General features: G+C 35.5%; 1 protein-coding gene across 1 annotated transcript; it reads left to right on the plus strand.

The window, feature by feature from the left end:
- Positions 1-2341: 2341 nt before the first annotated feature.
- Positions 2342-7125, plus strand: LOC147867631 (uncharacterized). The gene is made up of 8 exons (XM_087315729.1): positions 2342-2857; positions 2951-3280; positions 4232-4363; positions 4472-4717; positions 4853-4969; positions 5320-5502; positions 5593-5807; positions 6478-7125. Exons 1-8 carry the CDS (start codon positions 2342-2344, stop codon positions 6809-6811), a joined length of 2073 nt encoding a protein of 690 aa, XP_087171855.1. The 3' UTR covers positions 6812-7125.
- The last annotated feature ends 7804 nt before the right edge of the window (positions 7126-14929 follow it).

Raw genomic sequence — 14929 nt, forward strand, 5'->3', positions numbered from 1 at the left:
CCATGCAATGTCATCCTCTATGAAGACATTGATTTGTTTCTCTCGCATTTGTTTTTGTGTATTTTAAACACATTTGAATGTGTTGATGAAAATTACTATTGTGGTGCAATCATTCACAAGTTTGGTCTTATCACAAGTTCTTTATACTCAACTCCGATCCATCACCAACATTAGAGAAAAATACCAATGCATCCTATAAAGTCTCCTATTTTGAGAGAGACAACCTAGAACAACAATTGGCCCACACTTTAAGCAGACCTCAAGGCCACTCAAAACACAATAACCGATGAAGCAACTCAAATCTTAAAACTCCATAATCCACATTCAATCAGTGGATATTGACAAGGTAAAAATAAACAACATAGCTCAATGAGGAGTGGACCTCTAGATGGATTGCACTTCTAATGAAGAGTTCAAGGTCTTGGAACTACAAGATCAATTCCATGATAGCCAACAATGTAAAGCCCAACCAAGAATAGAGCTTAAAGATACAATTAGATAGTTGGTGGTTCAAATTATAGCATGAGCACTAGAAAAACATTGATATAAGGCACATGTTACTGAGATAGAGCCACAACTACAAATAAATGACAGCCACACCATCAACCATGGTCAATAGACCTACACTATAGTTATATAAACCATGATCGGCCTCTTGATCACCCCAAAGACAGCCCCAATGACTTAGAGATAGTTAAAGATAAGTAAAGTCATCAAAAGTGTTTAAAACATACAAAAGAAGTGTATAAAAAAATGAATACTAAGTGAATGAAAACCACTGGTAAATTTTGGAGAAACCTTAAGGAGAAACATTTCATTAATAAAATTCTTGACATCAAGAGTGGCTACTCAATTCCAACATATTGTGTAAAAAGGTATCAACATAGTGTAAAAATGGATCACTTTTGGTTCTAAAGGTCATATTTAACCTTTGAGGATGGCAATAAAACAAGCTCTCTCTCTCTCTCTCTCTCTAATGAAAACATATTAATAATGTGTGTGAAGAAAACTACTTACAATGGGTGTCACAATGGAGTATGGTCACCCACTAACTACATGGGTGGTGGAACATGATGAATTGCCAATAGGCAAGACGAACATTCCACTAAGGAAAGAATTTCCACTTGCTCCAATAAAGAAAATCGCCACATTAGTACTCCCTTCGACTTTCATAGATATGCTTTGACTCTATGCCTACCATCAAATACAAAAGCATTGTGCATATCCCAATTATTCCATAATCCCAAATACCTCAAAAATCGGAAAACGATCTCCATCTTTAATTTTGGGCCAACCAGTGTGAATTGTACAAACACCCAGTGTGTAGGCGTCAAATAACACCCTGATAAAACTTGCCAAATTTGAGAAATGTAACTCCAAATCTAACAAGTAGTCGGACATTGTATGAAACGATGAGTACTATCTTCCATTTGAATAGTGCAAAAGAAGCAATTGCATGTTGCTAGTCCACATTGCTTTAGAGCTAATCCCAAAGGCAACCTCTCTCTCTCTCTCTCTCTCTCTCCCTCTCTCACACACACACATACAATATGAAGAGAAGATGGAAAAGCATGGTGGAACTCCAACATATTCAAAATGAATACAGAAAGCTCAAAATAGAGATGTCCTTGGTTTTCTCATTTTTAAGATGTCATTTAAGCGACAAGTTGTACATACATTTCAAATTAACTTAAAAGACATGAATACACATCTCCAATCTCAATTCTTGCTTTTAACATCGCTTTTCTAACGCATATTTAAATGTATGGCGAACAAGAATGAATGCAAAGGTATTGTTCTAGACTTCTAGTAGTAGACTCATACACAGATCAATTTAGGTACGCAAGAGCCGAGCTCTGATGATTCGGACCCAAGGGTTAACACTAAGGTATCCAAACCTAAGGATTTAACAGGAGTCTGTCTATGCACAACACGAAGAGACCAAGACATGGACCACCAAGTGCTTATTTCAAAGTTCAACCCCCCCTCCCCCATGGTTTAACACGCGGGCAGATGACATGGAGAAGAGACCCGACCGACTAGAGAGGGTTTAGCCATATATGGACACCCAAACATCGAGTGAGGCCAGAAGATAGAAGATATGGACACCCAAACATTGAGTGAGGCCAAAATATAGAAGATATGGACACCCAAACTCTTAAGATTTAGAGGGTTTATGGTGTAGTAGTAGATAGAAGATAAGCCAGAAGAAGAAGAGACAGGGCAGGTATGTTGGTTGGAAGAAGAAGAAGAAGAAGAGTAGATACACAGAGCGGATGATGGATTTTGATGATCATGCTTCCTCCCTCAGTTCGATGTGATGATGACGACCTGCACGGCCATGTTGAGGCCTCCTCCCTTACCTCCTTCTTCACTCCTCCATCGCCCACAAGCAACCGCAATCGCAACCGCAGCCGCATCATCGCACCAATCCTCTCATTTCCCAACCCTCTGTTTCTGCACTTCATCTCCTCGAATCATCAACGATGCAGAGAAGAAGATCGATTTTTGGCCTCTCCAACCTAAACCTAAACCTAGTTATAATGTTCTTCAACAGGTAAGCCCCCATGATAAAGCTAACCCTGATTATGATGATGATGGTGATTATCAGGAGGAGGAGGAAGATTATTTTCAACAACCAGGCTTACATTCTAAACCTAAATCTAATGACGACGATGAGGAGGAGGAGGATCTTCAGCACGAAACTTTCCAAACTAAAGATGAACTTAATGATGATGTTCCTAAACACGTAGTAACATTCCATTCTAAATCTAGACCAAATTATGATAATGGTAATCTTCAACAAATAACTCTCCAAGCTAAAGCTGCACCTAATGACGATGATGTTCCTCAACAAGTAAGTTTCCAAGAAAAATATAAATCTAATGATACTATATTCCCAGCCAAAACCAAATCTAATGATGATGGTAATGTTTATGTTATGCTTCAGCAAGCAAGTTTTGCTCTGTCATTGTCTCTCCGAGAAGTTGGTCTCTCTCAAGAAGACTCTACCTTTGTCTCTTCCAATGCTCCTGTTACACTTCAAGCTCTTGTAGATGCATCTTTAGAGCTTGAAGAGCTCTCCATATGGACTTCTCAGAAGAAGCCTGAAAAGAAGACAAATATAGACTTTTATAGCAAGGTTTTGGAATTGTGCTTGGCTGATAGAGGTCGATGGCGATGTGGAGCTTTAATAGAAAGCTTCGGAGTGGGTAAACAACATATTTCTCGGATCACCCATATTCTCTCTTCCCAAAACATTGCAGGTTTGATGCAAAAGGTTGGCATTATTTTCATATCCATATGGAATTTTTATGTGCATTTTGAAACCCTAAACATTACACATATTAGTTATCTTGCGATGGAAAAAGTAAGATTGTTTATGCATTTTGAAATCCTAAACGTGAAATCTCAGATTTGATGCAAAAGGTTAGGAATCATTATCTATCATATAGTAGCTTGGATTTGGTGTAAAGGTAACAATCAACAACGGTTCGGTTCGGTTTGGTTAAAGAGTGTCAAAACCAAACCATTTAAACATTTTGAAACATGAATCGAATCGAACCATGAAACCGTTTAAACCGAACCGTTAGGTAAAAATCCAAACCATTAAACCGTTAAAAAACTTGGTTTCATGGTTTGGTTTTGGTTTTCAACTTAGGTCTTTAAAATTTTGCATTATTTCAAATTTTAAAGATTTTTCCTAAAATGTGAGAATTAGGCTTTAAACTGAAAAGGTTGTTTAAAAAAATCATTTAAAAACCATCAAACCGAACGTTAAAAAAAACTGGAACCTGAACCGAACCATTGCCAATTTTTATGTAAAGGTTATTGTTCATTTGTTTATCCGAATGGAATTTTCATGTGTAGATTTCTGTCTCTTTAAGTAAGCATTTAAAAACCCTAAGCACTAGATCGGCGATTTATGGAAATGTCTAGGCCCATTTTCACGTCCATGTGGAAATTTATGGTTACCTCTCATTAAGAGTCCATCATAAAAGCTTAATTCTTAGTTGTGGTGAAAAACGTTAGGTTTATTTTTATGGAGATTATGTCATGTCATATAATCACCAAGAACAGTTCAGAAGGCGTGAATTTGTTTCACCCAAAACCAAGTGAAAGAGTGTTCCTTATAAAAATTTCAATCTTTCTATTTACTCTATATAAATATAGTAACAATGATCTTAGTATAGTGTTAATATCACCTCATATATCCTAATATTTTCCTTAGATGAGATTCCTCGAGGATGTTCTTCGAGATGAAAGGGATGATGGTATTGTTGTACGATCTCGTAGAATGATGCGTGAGATGTCGATCAGTCCAGATGATAGTCTTCAAAAGACTCTTTCATTCTTTGAAAAGGTTTCCCACAACTATAATCTTTGGTTTGTTTACTAGCAATGATGTGATTATATACTGAAGTAAAAGTTGGGTTAATGACATATTTATACTATATGATTAAGTTTTTAGATGGAAGCAAGGCCGGGAGGTATCAGCTCTTTAAGCAGTCCAAGAAAAGCCCTACCATATTTTATTGAGGAATTTCCTCAAGTGTTTTGCCGTGACCTCAATACAGATCTCAAGACTCTTATGACCTACTTTGAGGAAATAGGTGTGCCAAGGAACAAACTTGCTTCAATAATTATGCTCTATCCTTCAATCCTTTTCTATAACAACATAGAAGAGCTTCAAAATAGATTGAGAACATTAAAGAAGGTGCCATCTTAGACTTCTTGATTTGTTGTAAAAAAATTTAGCTTTATGATTCTCAAAACTAATTTGTTATACATACAAATGCTAGCTTAATACAATATTTGCAGATCTAAACTTTCTTAAATTTCTTGCACAAAGGAAGCAAATGTAAAGCCGCGAGATTATGGCATGATGATTGTGAAATATCCCTGGATATTGAGCAGAGGTGTGGAGGATAATGTGAAGGAAGTTGTGGAATTCTTAAAGATAACAAAAGTAATATTCTTTTCTCATTTCCTGAAGTTGATTTGCATAATTCTTTTACCATCTTTGAACAAAGCATCACAAAGTTCATTGCTTATCGAAAAGAAATGTTAGTTTTCTTCTATGGGGTTCTTGTGAAAAATAACTTGGATCATGAAGATTGTTGGATAACATGTCCATTATCTATCTTAAGCTAAAAACGTTTTGTTTGCAATTATCAATACAATGTTGGAAGGCTGTACTAAGATTCTAGGGCAAGATAAAATAGTCTTACTATGGGCAAGTATTTGATATTATCAAGATTTTTGAGCAGTATGTGGATGTTTTAGTAAAACTTCCACCAAGAAGTGGACTTTTTCCAGGTTTCTCCAAGAAGTGTTCGACATTCCATTACAAAATGCCCCAATCTGTTAGGATCCTCCACAAGAACTCTAAAGGCAATGGCTCATCAGATGGTGTTAATTGGTTTGAAAACGAAGAAGATTGGGCATGTAATTTCCCAAAGTCCACAACTCTTACTAAAGACTCCACGAGCATTTTTGGAAGTGAGTACTTAAAAACCATAAAAAAAAGGAAATTCATAATTTATCTTCAGTTGCCAGTGTGTTGATTTGTAAGTCTTCATGAACTTTTAGATTGTGGGATTTTTGGAGAGTTTGGGACTCAATGAGGATGATATGCCGAAGCTTTTAGCTATGTCTCCATCTTTGTTTGCGTCAACCATACCATTCCTAAAGACGAAGATCAGATTCTTCCACCTACTTGGAATACGTGATGAGCGGATGAAACTACTCTTGCAAAAGTATCCGAAAGCACTGTCAATGAGTGTGGAGCGCTCTTTGAAACCAAGGTACATGATAATTTTTATTTTATGCGAGCCAATGTTAGCATTTTTTCTTCTCTAGTAATCAAGGAATCTTATCTCTAAAAATCCTAGCTACAGTACCTTTTCTATGTTCATCAATATGAACATTTCTTTTGATCAGGAGATTTGGCCCTACAAACCCTGCCAATATTATTATTTGCAATTTGATTTCAATTGACTGGATTTCTTGCTTGAAAAACGTGCCCTTTCTTACCTTGAACTGTAGACCTACGTGGCACTGTACATTTTATATTATTAACAATTTGATTTCAATTGAATATGGATTTTCACACAAAGGTTATCGAGTAATCTTTGCCATCTTATGGCAATGAAGAATGGAGTTGGCAATGGAACTCTTCACCTATAACTGACATAAAAACGGGCCCTATCAATATATTATTACTTTTTTTATTGCAATTATGAATGTGGTTTTGGGGAGAAGCTATTAAAATTTTCCGGCAAAGATACAGCAGAGTCAGTATTTGAATTCACAACCTATTGCATCCAAGGAAAGAAACTCCCTGAAGATCCTCTCAATTTGATTTTTGTTTTTTCCTTTTTCATGTTTACTTTGATTTTTTGTTTTAGTTTGGTATTGTGACTATGATTCATTTGATTTCAACAAAAATGCTGATATCTAGTGAAATGCCAACAGGGTATGGTTTTTGCAAAGCATGGGGCTCAGTAACAAAGACATTGCCTTCATGATATCTGGTTTCCCTCCTCTCTTGGGTTACTCGGTTGATCATGTTCTTAAGCCCAAGTTTGAGATCTTGAAGAATGTTCTTTGTCATCCTGTTTCGGACGTAGTTGTGTACCCAAGATATTTCAGTTATTGTGTGCAAAGGAAGATACTTCCTCGATCGAGAATCCTCAAACGATCCAGTGTTGAGCTAGATCTCAAAGCTATGCTTTCGAAAAATGACGATGAGTTCGCTGAAGAGCATCTTGGCGTTGGACGAATGCTTGTGCCTCCGTTGTCCCCTTAAGCCCTACCTTCCAGTTGAAAAATTATAGAAAAAGAAAGTAGTCAAAGTTTCTGAGTAACAACCTATATACTGAAGGGTTCAAGATGTGGCTATGAAATTCACCACTCTTTCTCTAAAGCCCTTCTGTGTGACATATGTACCATGTATAGGATGATTATGGTTGTATCGTTGATTTCATAACCGTTTGTGCATGTTACTCTCATATAAACTTGAAGCACGCCTTTGATGTGTATCGGATATCGGTAATAACTTTGTTGCATTGGTCATTTTCCTCTTTTGGACACTAAGTGATACATTTTTCATTTCTCATGTTAGATTGCTATCATGTATCTAATGTTATATGGTTTATGCATTTTTTCTATTTCTTTGCAAACACTACTATATTTTGTATCATGTATCAAATGAATCGCAATTCTCTGCCCGTACTAGTTGTTTTTTTGCTTATCTTGTCAAAGAAGATGGGTACCATATGTTGTGTCATATATCAAATGAATGACGTTTCTCTGCCCATATAAAGTAGTTCCTTTTTTGCTTATCTTGTCAAAGAAGATGGGTACCATATTTAGTACCATGTATCAAACGAATTACGTTTCTCCACCCATACAAGTAGTTCTTTTTTTGCTTACCTTGTCAAAGAAGATGAGAGCCATATTTTGTGTCATGTATCAAATGAATTATGTTTCTCTGCCCATACAAATAGTTCTGTTTTGGCTCATCTTGTCAAAGATGTGAACCATTTATAAAGCATGATTAGATGGCTTTTCTTGCATTGAGATCTCAAAAAAATGCTAGCATTAACTATGAATAGTTGAGTGTAGCATAGAATATTATAATACCTTTGCCATTTTTTGTACGTTTTGTTTCTCTTCTAGACCTTGTCATGGATAATGCTAGCATACAAAATAACACACCTTGGGTCATTTTATACAAATGGAGTATGATTTGACTTTGAATAAGGTATGCTTATTATCATGAGGAAAATTGCAAGCCTTGTACAAAAATGTCTAAAGTGCCATTTTGCATCATATACAACACCCTTGATTTACTTTTTATGCTACTAGATTACAACATTCTTTCCGTAACAGTGACTTGACTCAATGCAATGCTTGATTTCTCTTGACTTGTTAATATATACCCCACCTTGTGCAACAATCGAACTTATTTCTTGAGATATCATAAAACAACATAGGAAAGAGGAACCAAACAATGTTATTGCAAGTAGAACTCAAGAAGTGTCAACCAACAACCCCTAAATACTCAAAGAAGGAATAAATTTGAGACGGCATGTGTGCAGAAGGGAAGACAATAGAACATGGATGCATGAGAGTCGATACATGCATTTGTGTGGAGAAGCAACAAAGGCAACTTGAAGACTCACCATGCAACATTTAAGGATGCTTCCATAGTGGAATGTGTATGCTAATGAGTAGTGTGAGCTCCTCCTTGATATCACATTAGCACAAGTTGACCAAGCTTAAAAGTCCCTAGAAAATAATCTCCAAGCCAAGGTAATTTACATGGAGATCAAATGCATACTAATGTAGCGCTCAATCTTCTTTAGTAAAATTAGGTTTAACGGAATGGAATCTTCATAGTTTGTTGGCAAGATAAAAATTCCAACAATCAAACTAATTTCATGATTGAATGCAATATGAGAGCTCAAAAAGATTAAAGTGTAATGAGATTGTAGATGAAGAAAATTGGCATACAATGAGGAATACAAAGATGCACCTACATACTCTAAGAGGTCAATATGAGGCAATACATGGTGAGCTTGATGTTGTGTTTCACAAACAACAACAATTTTGAGAAATTTGGAAAAAGGTTGAGGTCTTCACCTTTTTGGGGGACAGAGTAAAGTGGAGATATGCTCCACCAAGATGGTTTTTACAACCCTTGTCTTGAAAGGACCATGCATGAGAGTTTCCGCTACTATACATGTTGATTGATGTCGGTAGGAGGGTTATAATCTATTGTTTGGATTCTTTGTAGCCTTTGGGCATCTTCTCGTTAATACCATGGTGAATCTTGACTAAAAAAAAAATACAAAGATGCACCTAAGTAGGATCACCTTTATAAGATTGGCAATACTTTGATGTCTAGTATAGTGGATAAGATTCCAAGTTAGCTCTAGACCAAACACCAACACCATAAACATAGTTGCATAATGCACAATACAAAAAACATTTTTGAGCATGTGGCCTTTGTGTTATTAGCAAAAAGCTCTAATGAACAAAGCTAGCATTCTAGGACTAGTTTTGCTCACTTTTTTCTCTCTCATCAAGAAACCATTGATATCATCTTTATTCACTACATGTGCCAAATGGCACATGAAAACAAAGTCACAATTTAACACAATTGATACACAATAGAAGCAAGTTCATTTCTATATTAAAATGGTATACACCAATAATCCTTTGTCTTTGAGTGCGCATCTCTATTACTTAAAAATTTGTACATTGTAAGCCATTAGCCTATCATTGTCATGAACATGCATGCACCTTGTCATGAAAATCAGAGATAAGGGTGTGAATGATGAAAGTGGATCCATCAAGGAATTGAACTAGGCAAGATAAGTTTGGAGGTGTTGTCAATGATGGTTTGGGGGAGTCCAATGGGTATGTTGGCACACAATAAGTAACAATAAAATTGAGTCTAGTTCATTAAGTGTAAAGTTAACTAGACTAAAATTAAGTTTGAATGTGTATGCAGCACTATGTTAATGTGTATATTTGTGATAGCTTTCAAGTTGTATATTTGAGTATGTGTGTATGAATGCATGTGAAAATGTGTATAATGATATGGTGTCTATTCACATTTAGTGCATAAGTATTGTGTGGATGTGTGGACTCTTATGTGTACATCTCTGTGCGTTTGCATTTGGGTGAATATGTGTGTTAGGATATGTGACTATGTTTGCATTAATGTAGGTATAAGTGTGTCTATGTGTAAATTAAGTGTATACATATGTGCGAGTGTATGTGAGTGTGTATGTGTTTGTTAGAAATTTGAGTATGTGGGTTTGCAATCGTGTGTGTGCTCGCATGCACGCACGCTCGTGCGAGCATGCGAGCGTACATAAGTGTTATGTGTGTTACGTTTGGGTATATGTTTATGTACGTGAGGAAAAAGAGGGCAAAGTTTAAGATACCAAGGGGGGAAGGGGTAATTAATGTTTGTGTTTTACAATATGCCCTTGAGGGTATTTACATATTGGCTCTTGAGGGTATTTTTGGAATGTAAGGTTCCTCTTGGGAGGGTGTGTATAGGGATTTTGGGGAAGTTATAAGGGGAAAGTTAGAAAGACAAGTTTTGAACCTTCAATCATTGTATTTGAATGGCTCAATGTTACTATTTGAGTTATGTTTTATTATTGTTCTAATGTAATAGAATGGACTCCATTACAATGAAATTTATTCTAAAGATTTGTTCGACCAAAATCGTGCTCTATCGTAAAACTCTACTTGTTTGTGCTTTTCTCCCTTCATATAGGTAACATCACAATAACATGAAATATTGAACTAAGAGAGGCATCTAGTAAATACTTTGGCCTTGTTTTTAGCATTCGTGACTCTAGGCTCCCTTTCCGCAACTATTCTCTCATCTCACGACTACCCTAAACTCTTAACAAATTTTTGAGTCTCATCATTCCTAGACTCTCATGACACCGCTAAGATCGAGGAACTCTAGGAACTCTCATGTCACCTCAAGCTCTCTTCTCTGGTCTCTACTAGACTCTAGTTTAATTGTTTTGTCTCTTTATGTGACAAACGCACCAAGGACACTTTAAATTGGCACAAATCCCATCTTGTTACACAAGGTTAGGCCCAAATCCACGAAACCAACTACAGATAGGCCTTTGACCCCATAGCAAAGATGACAACCTTATTGTTATTTAGAGTAGATAATGGATTGTACCTCCATTAGATGGATATGAAGACTATGCAAGGTTATCATTCATCGAGGTTTTGTTTACAAATGTTTTAAGGGTTTTTTAATAACAAGTTCATAAACAAACGTAAATCTAACAAAGCTTGCGTTTACAAGGATAAAAATCCAATAATGGATGGTACCTCCATTGGATGGATATGAAGACTGTGCAAGATTATCATTCATTGAGGTTTTGTTTTACAAATGTTTTGAGGGTTTTTTAATAACAAGTTCATAAACAAACGTAAATCTAACAAAGCTTGCGTTTACAAGGATAAAAATCCAATAATGGATGGTACCTCCATTGGATGGATATGAAGACTGTGCAAGATTACCATTCATCGAGGTTTTGTTTTACAAATGTTTTTAAGGGTTTTTGAATAACAAGTTCATAAACAAACATAAATCTAACTGAGCTTGTGTTTACAAGGATAAAACTCCAAATATATGTGATTAACCATAGAGGAGATGTTAATGAATCTTTATGATTCTTTACCTCCAAATTACAAGGAATAAACAAAGTATGACTAGAAGTGATTATCAACAATAGATCTGACAAGCATTACATTTTGTTCCCAGTTCTAGTATGGTTGTGGTTTGTGATTAGAACACTTTGTGCACAACTAAATCAAGGGCTTGTGAAAGAGAAATAAGAGGAAGAGAAGAATCAAATTGACATTTTTTGTTGAATGATCAAGAAGACCTCGATCATAATCAATATGAGGAAGAAAATTTCACACTTTTTTTATCAATGATCAAGGACACTTAATGTTAAAACTTAATACTTTTTACACAATGATCAAGAAAGCTAAAAATATTTTTCTTTCAAATGATTAAAAAGCAGAATAAGTTTAATGATTTTTTTAATCACAAGCAAGAATCAAATCCATTTTTCGATCCATAATGAAGAAGACTCGTAATGAAGGGGTAGAACCCGTGATGAAGTACTTTTTAAATTCTTGTTAGCAAGTTTTGTAGGTGTTAACCAAGCATTTTTTAGCGAGCCCTCCATAAGTGCGAAAATGAGCAATTTTACCAATTTCTCCAATGTGATCACTTTATATCGTTCGCAAGGAGCACCACCGTTTTTATTATAGTCCCAAATTCCGAGTAATACCTACCACTGACATCTTTGAAGAAACAAAAAAAGGTAAAGAGTACTCGAGGTATGTCATCAGTTCATTACTGACTCTTTAAGAAAGTGTTTTCATGTAGGTGAATTTATTGCCCTTTGAATGAGAAGGGTCAAATTTACGTGAAAGAGAGGGTGCAATGTCAATCAAACTATGGCTTATGAATTATTCATCAGTCATAAGAAAATGCTATCGCTATTCAATTTAATGGGACTCCAAGGGATGCCTTCTAACGTATAAGTGACTCGATAAAGGAATCTGATCTAACAAACTATCGACCCTTGACAACTAAAGGGAGTGGGTCTCGTGTTTATTACTAGTACACAAATTAATAAAGAGCCCTTATTGAGGCCTTGAGAAAGGAGGCATGCCGAAGGTGGAAGGTAAGAGGGTAAGAGGCCTTTAATGACCACGTTATTAACACGAGAATATCAATAACCCTAAGAACCAATAAATCGTGTCCTTGTAGTTGTGATGTCTTTCCAACCCATTGTCAATTATAAAAATATCTAAAATGGGAGTACAAACTTTATAGAGAGTATGTTGTCGTTACACATTTGAATGATGGCATGCATTATGCTCACATAGGAAACGAGTTCATGTACACTGAGAAACGATTTATCTTCAAGAGTCGTATCATTTCACGAGGTCTAAGCACGAATTTTGATTTCCATAAAAAATTTATGTGTCTTGAGTTTGTCTTTTGGTCAAGACACTTTAAGTCCATTGTATTATTGTATCTATGTTGTTTCCTTTTCTTTTCTTTCCACCGACAAAGGGTTGGGTAATGCCCAACGTGACTAAGGTTAGGCCAACGATTTTCGTGCCATCTCAATCTTGAGGTAAGTGGCGAACATTAGAAATGTGAGCTGCTTTTTCTAGACATGTATGACAAATTGTATTTATATACTATCCCCATCATTTTATTAAGTAAAAAAGAGGAGAGATCTTTTTTATATTTGTTTCTGGGGTTTTACTTTTTGTTGTTGTTATTGGAGGCATTGGGGCACCCGACATGTACACTATAAAGGAGTTCTTGTTCGAGTCTCTGCTTTCCATGATTTCACTTCCAAATACATAATATTTATATACTTTTTTCACCGAACTCCATTATGTCTCCCTACATGTGCAAATGTACATTCACAAATAAATATATACCCATAAAGAAAGTATGGATGAAGTAAAAAAAGATGCATATGCCATAATGCGCTTGTCAGAATTCGGCTCACTTGCATAAAGTATGGGTATGCATTACCATAAATATATGTGCACAACATGTGTCGGCATGCGTATGCCAATGTAAATTTGTGTATGCATCTTTATTAGACACCTCAAAAGCTCAGAATGTGATTAAACATATAATTATCTTTACAAGTATAGATATACTTGTTGTCCCACAAGATAATGAGACCCATTGTATAGAACTTTAAAAAGTTGCTCTTCAAGACAATTTTGATCTAAAGGCAAATTGATGTAAGACTTTAACCATTGTTAGTGTGGCTTTATGATTAAGAAATCCACGACTTTCTTAATAAAAAAATGAATGTTAAGTTATTGCCATCAATCTAATGTATTTGATCACTCTCCCCTTCTATCCGATCGGATGACTTGGCATACTTCAAAAGTGCCTTCAATACAGTTCAAAGTATTTCCACAAGTTATCTGGCATTTGTTTTGGATGGCGTCACTTTTTACTTGAGTTCAAGTTTACGTTGGATTCTACGTACACTATATAATTTGACTTAAGTTATTGCCAAATCGTGAAGGCCAACTTGGCCCCATTACATTTGCTATAAGTAAACTTATGCAATTACATCAAGTGTGTCCATATATGATGTACAACAACTAACGTACATGCCATGAATCTTTCGGATTCTGCGTCGTGTTGAAGGTTTGACATGATTGAAAAGTACATTTTGTCTGCTAACTTGTCCCATCACATCTTTTATGAGTGGCACTACGCGAATTATGTTACATATGTCTATAGTGAATAAATATCAATGGTGTTTATGTCATGAATATTTTATTGTCTTATTGTTCAGGCTACACGCGAAAGATCTCACATTGTTTTTTCATTCATGTTAAAATGTATTGCGGAAACCGGGGTATAGTCTTAGTTTAACCACCTAAAAAGACAGAAAACCAATACTCCAAAATATTTGCGCTTATCCAAACCAGTAAAACTTGACATCTCTTTGTCTACATGTTACTATGTTACCATATCTTGCTTAAAGTCAAAATTATCTTCATTGGGTTTAGAGAAGAAAGTCTACACTCTCGGTGCCTTAGTGTTAGTGTTTATCATGCATTTAGAATACTATAAAAATGAAAATCTCAGTCTGGTTAACAATTCCATCGGGACATTAAAATTTCATTTCGATCGGACTTTCAATGTCGAAATTTAATATTGTGAATCCATATGAACTACCAAAAATTACATTTCTTTTGGTTCTCTCACTTCATCAACCCCGAAATGTTTGAGTCTATGAGTCTATAAGTTGACTTGATCACATGAATGGTGTCTCTTCAAAATGGCTATTTCAATTTACAATTAGTGAATATCACTATTTATGTCGTATTCTTTGGTGAAAGGGGTTTATTTTACCTCTCATCGAGGCCAATCATCATCAACCAAATGTGATTTCACGTGGTTACAAAGCACAAAAAATAATATAATCTTTCAAGTGTAGATATTATTAATTTCCTATTTTTTACACTTCATATCCTTTGTATTCAACCATAAAATGTAATGTTTCTCAATTGTATGAAGAATTCTCTTCGTCACCTATTTGAATCTTAATGTGACGATAGTGAACTTGATTTAGTAGGGTGACCACCAATAGAGTATGGTGGCTTTGTTGACTCAAAATCTACAGCAATATGTAGTCCTAATCCAACCATTTCCACACCTCATAGACATGACAAGCTTTACTCAAATATGTAATGGACAACCACGGGGCAAAAAGTAATGTCGTAGAGTTATTTGCAAATATATTGCAAGTGTTATAATGTGTCATTTTGGCATTGGTTCTATAATTAACAAGGTTCAAAGTAA

The sequence above is a fragment of the Azolla caroliniana genome, unplaced genomic scaffold (genome assembly GCF_043228905.1).
Source record: "Azolla caroliniana isolate FFs.n. ecotype wild unplaced genomic scaffold, voAzoCaro1.0.p SCAF_2, whole genome shotgun sequence".
NCBI lineage: Eukaryota > Viridiplantae > Streptophyta > Polypodiopsida > Salviniales > Salviniaceae > Azolla > Azolla caroliniana.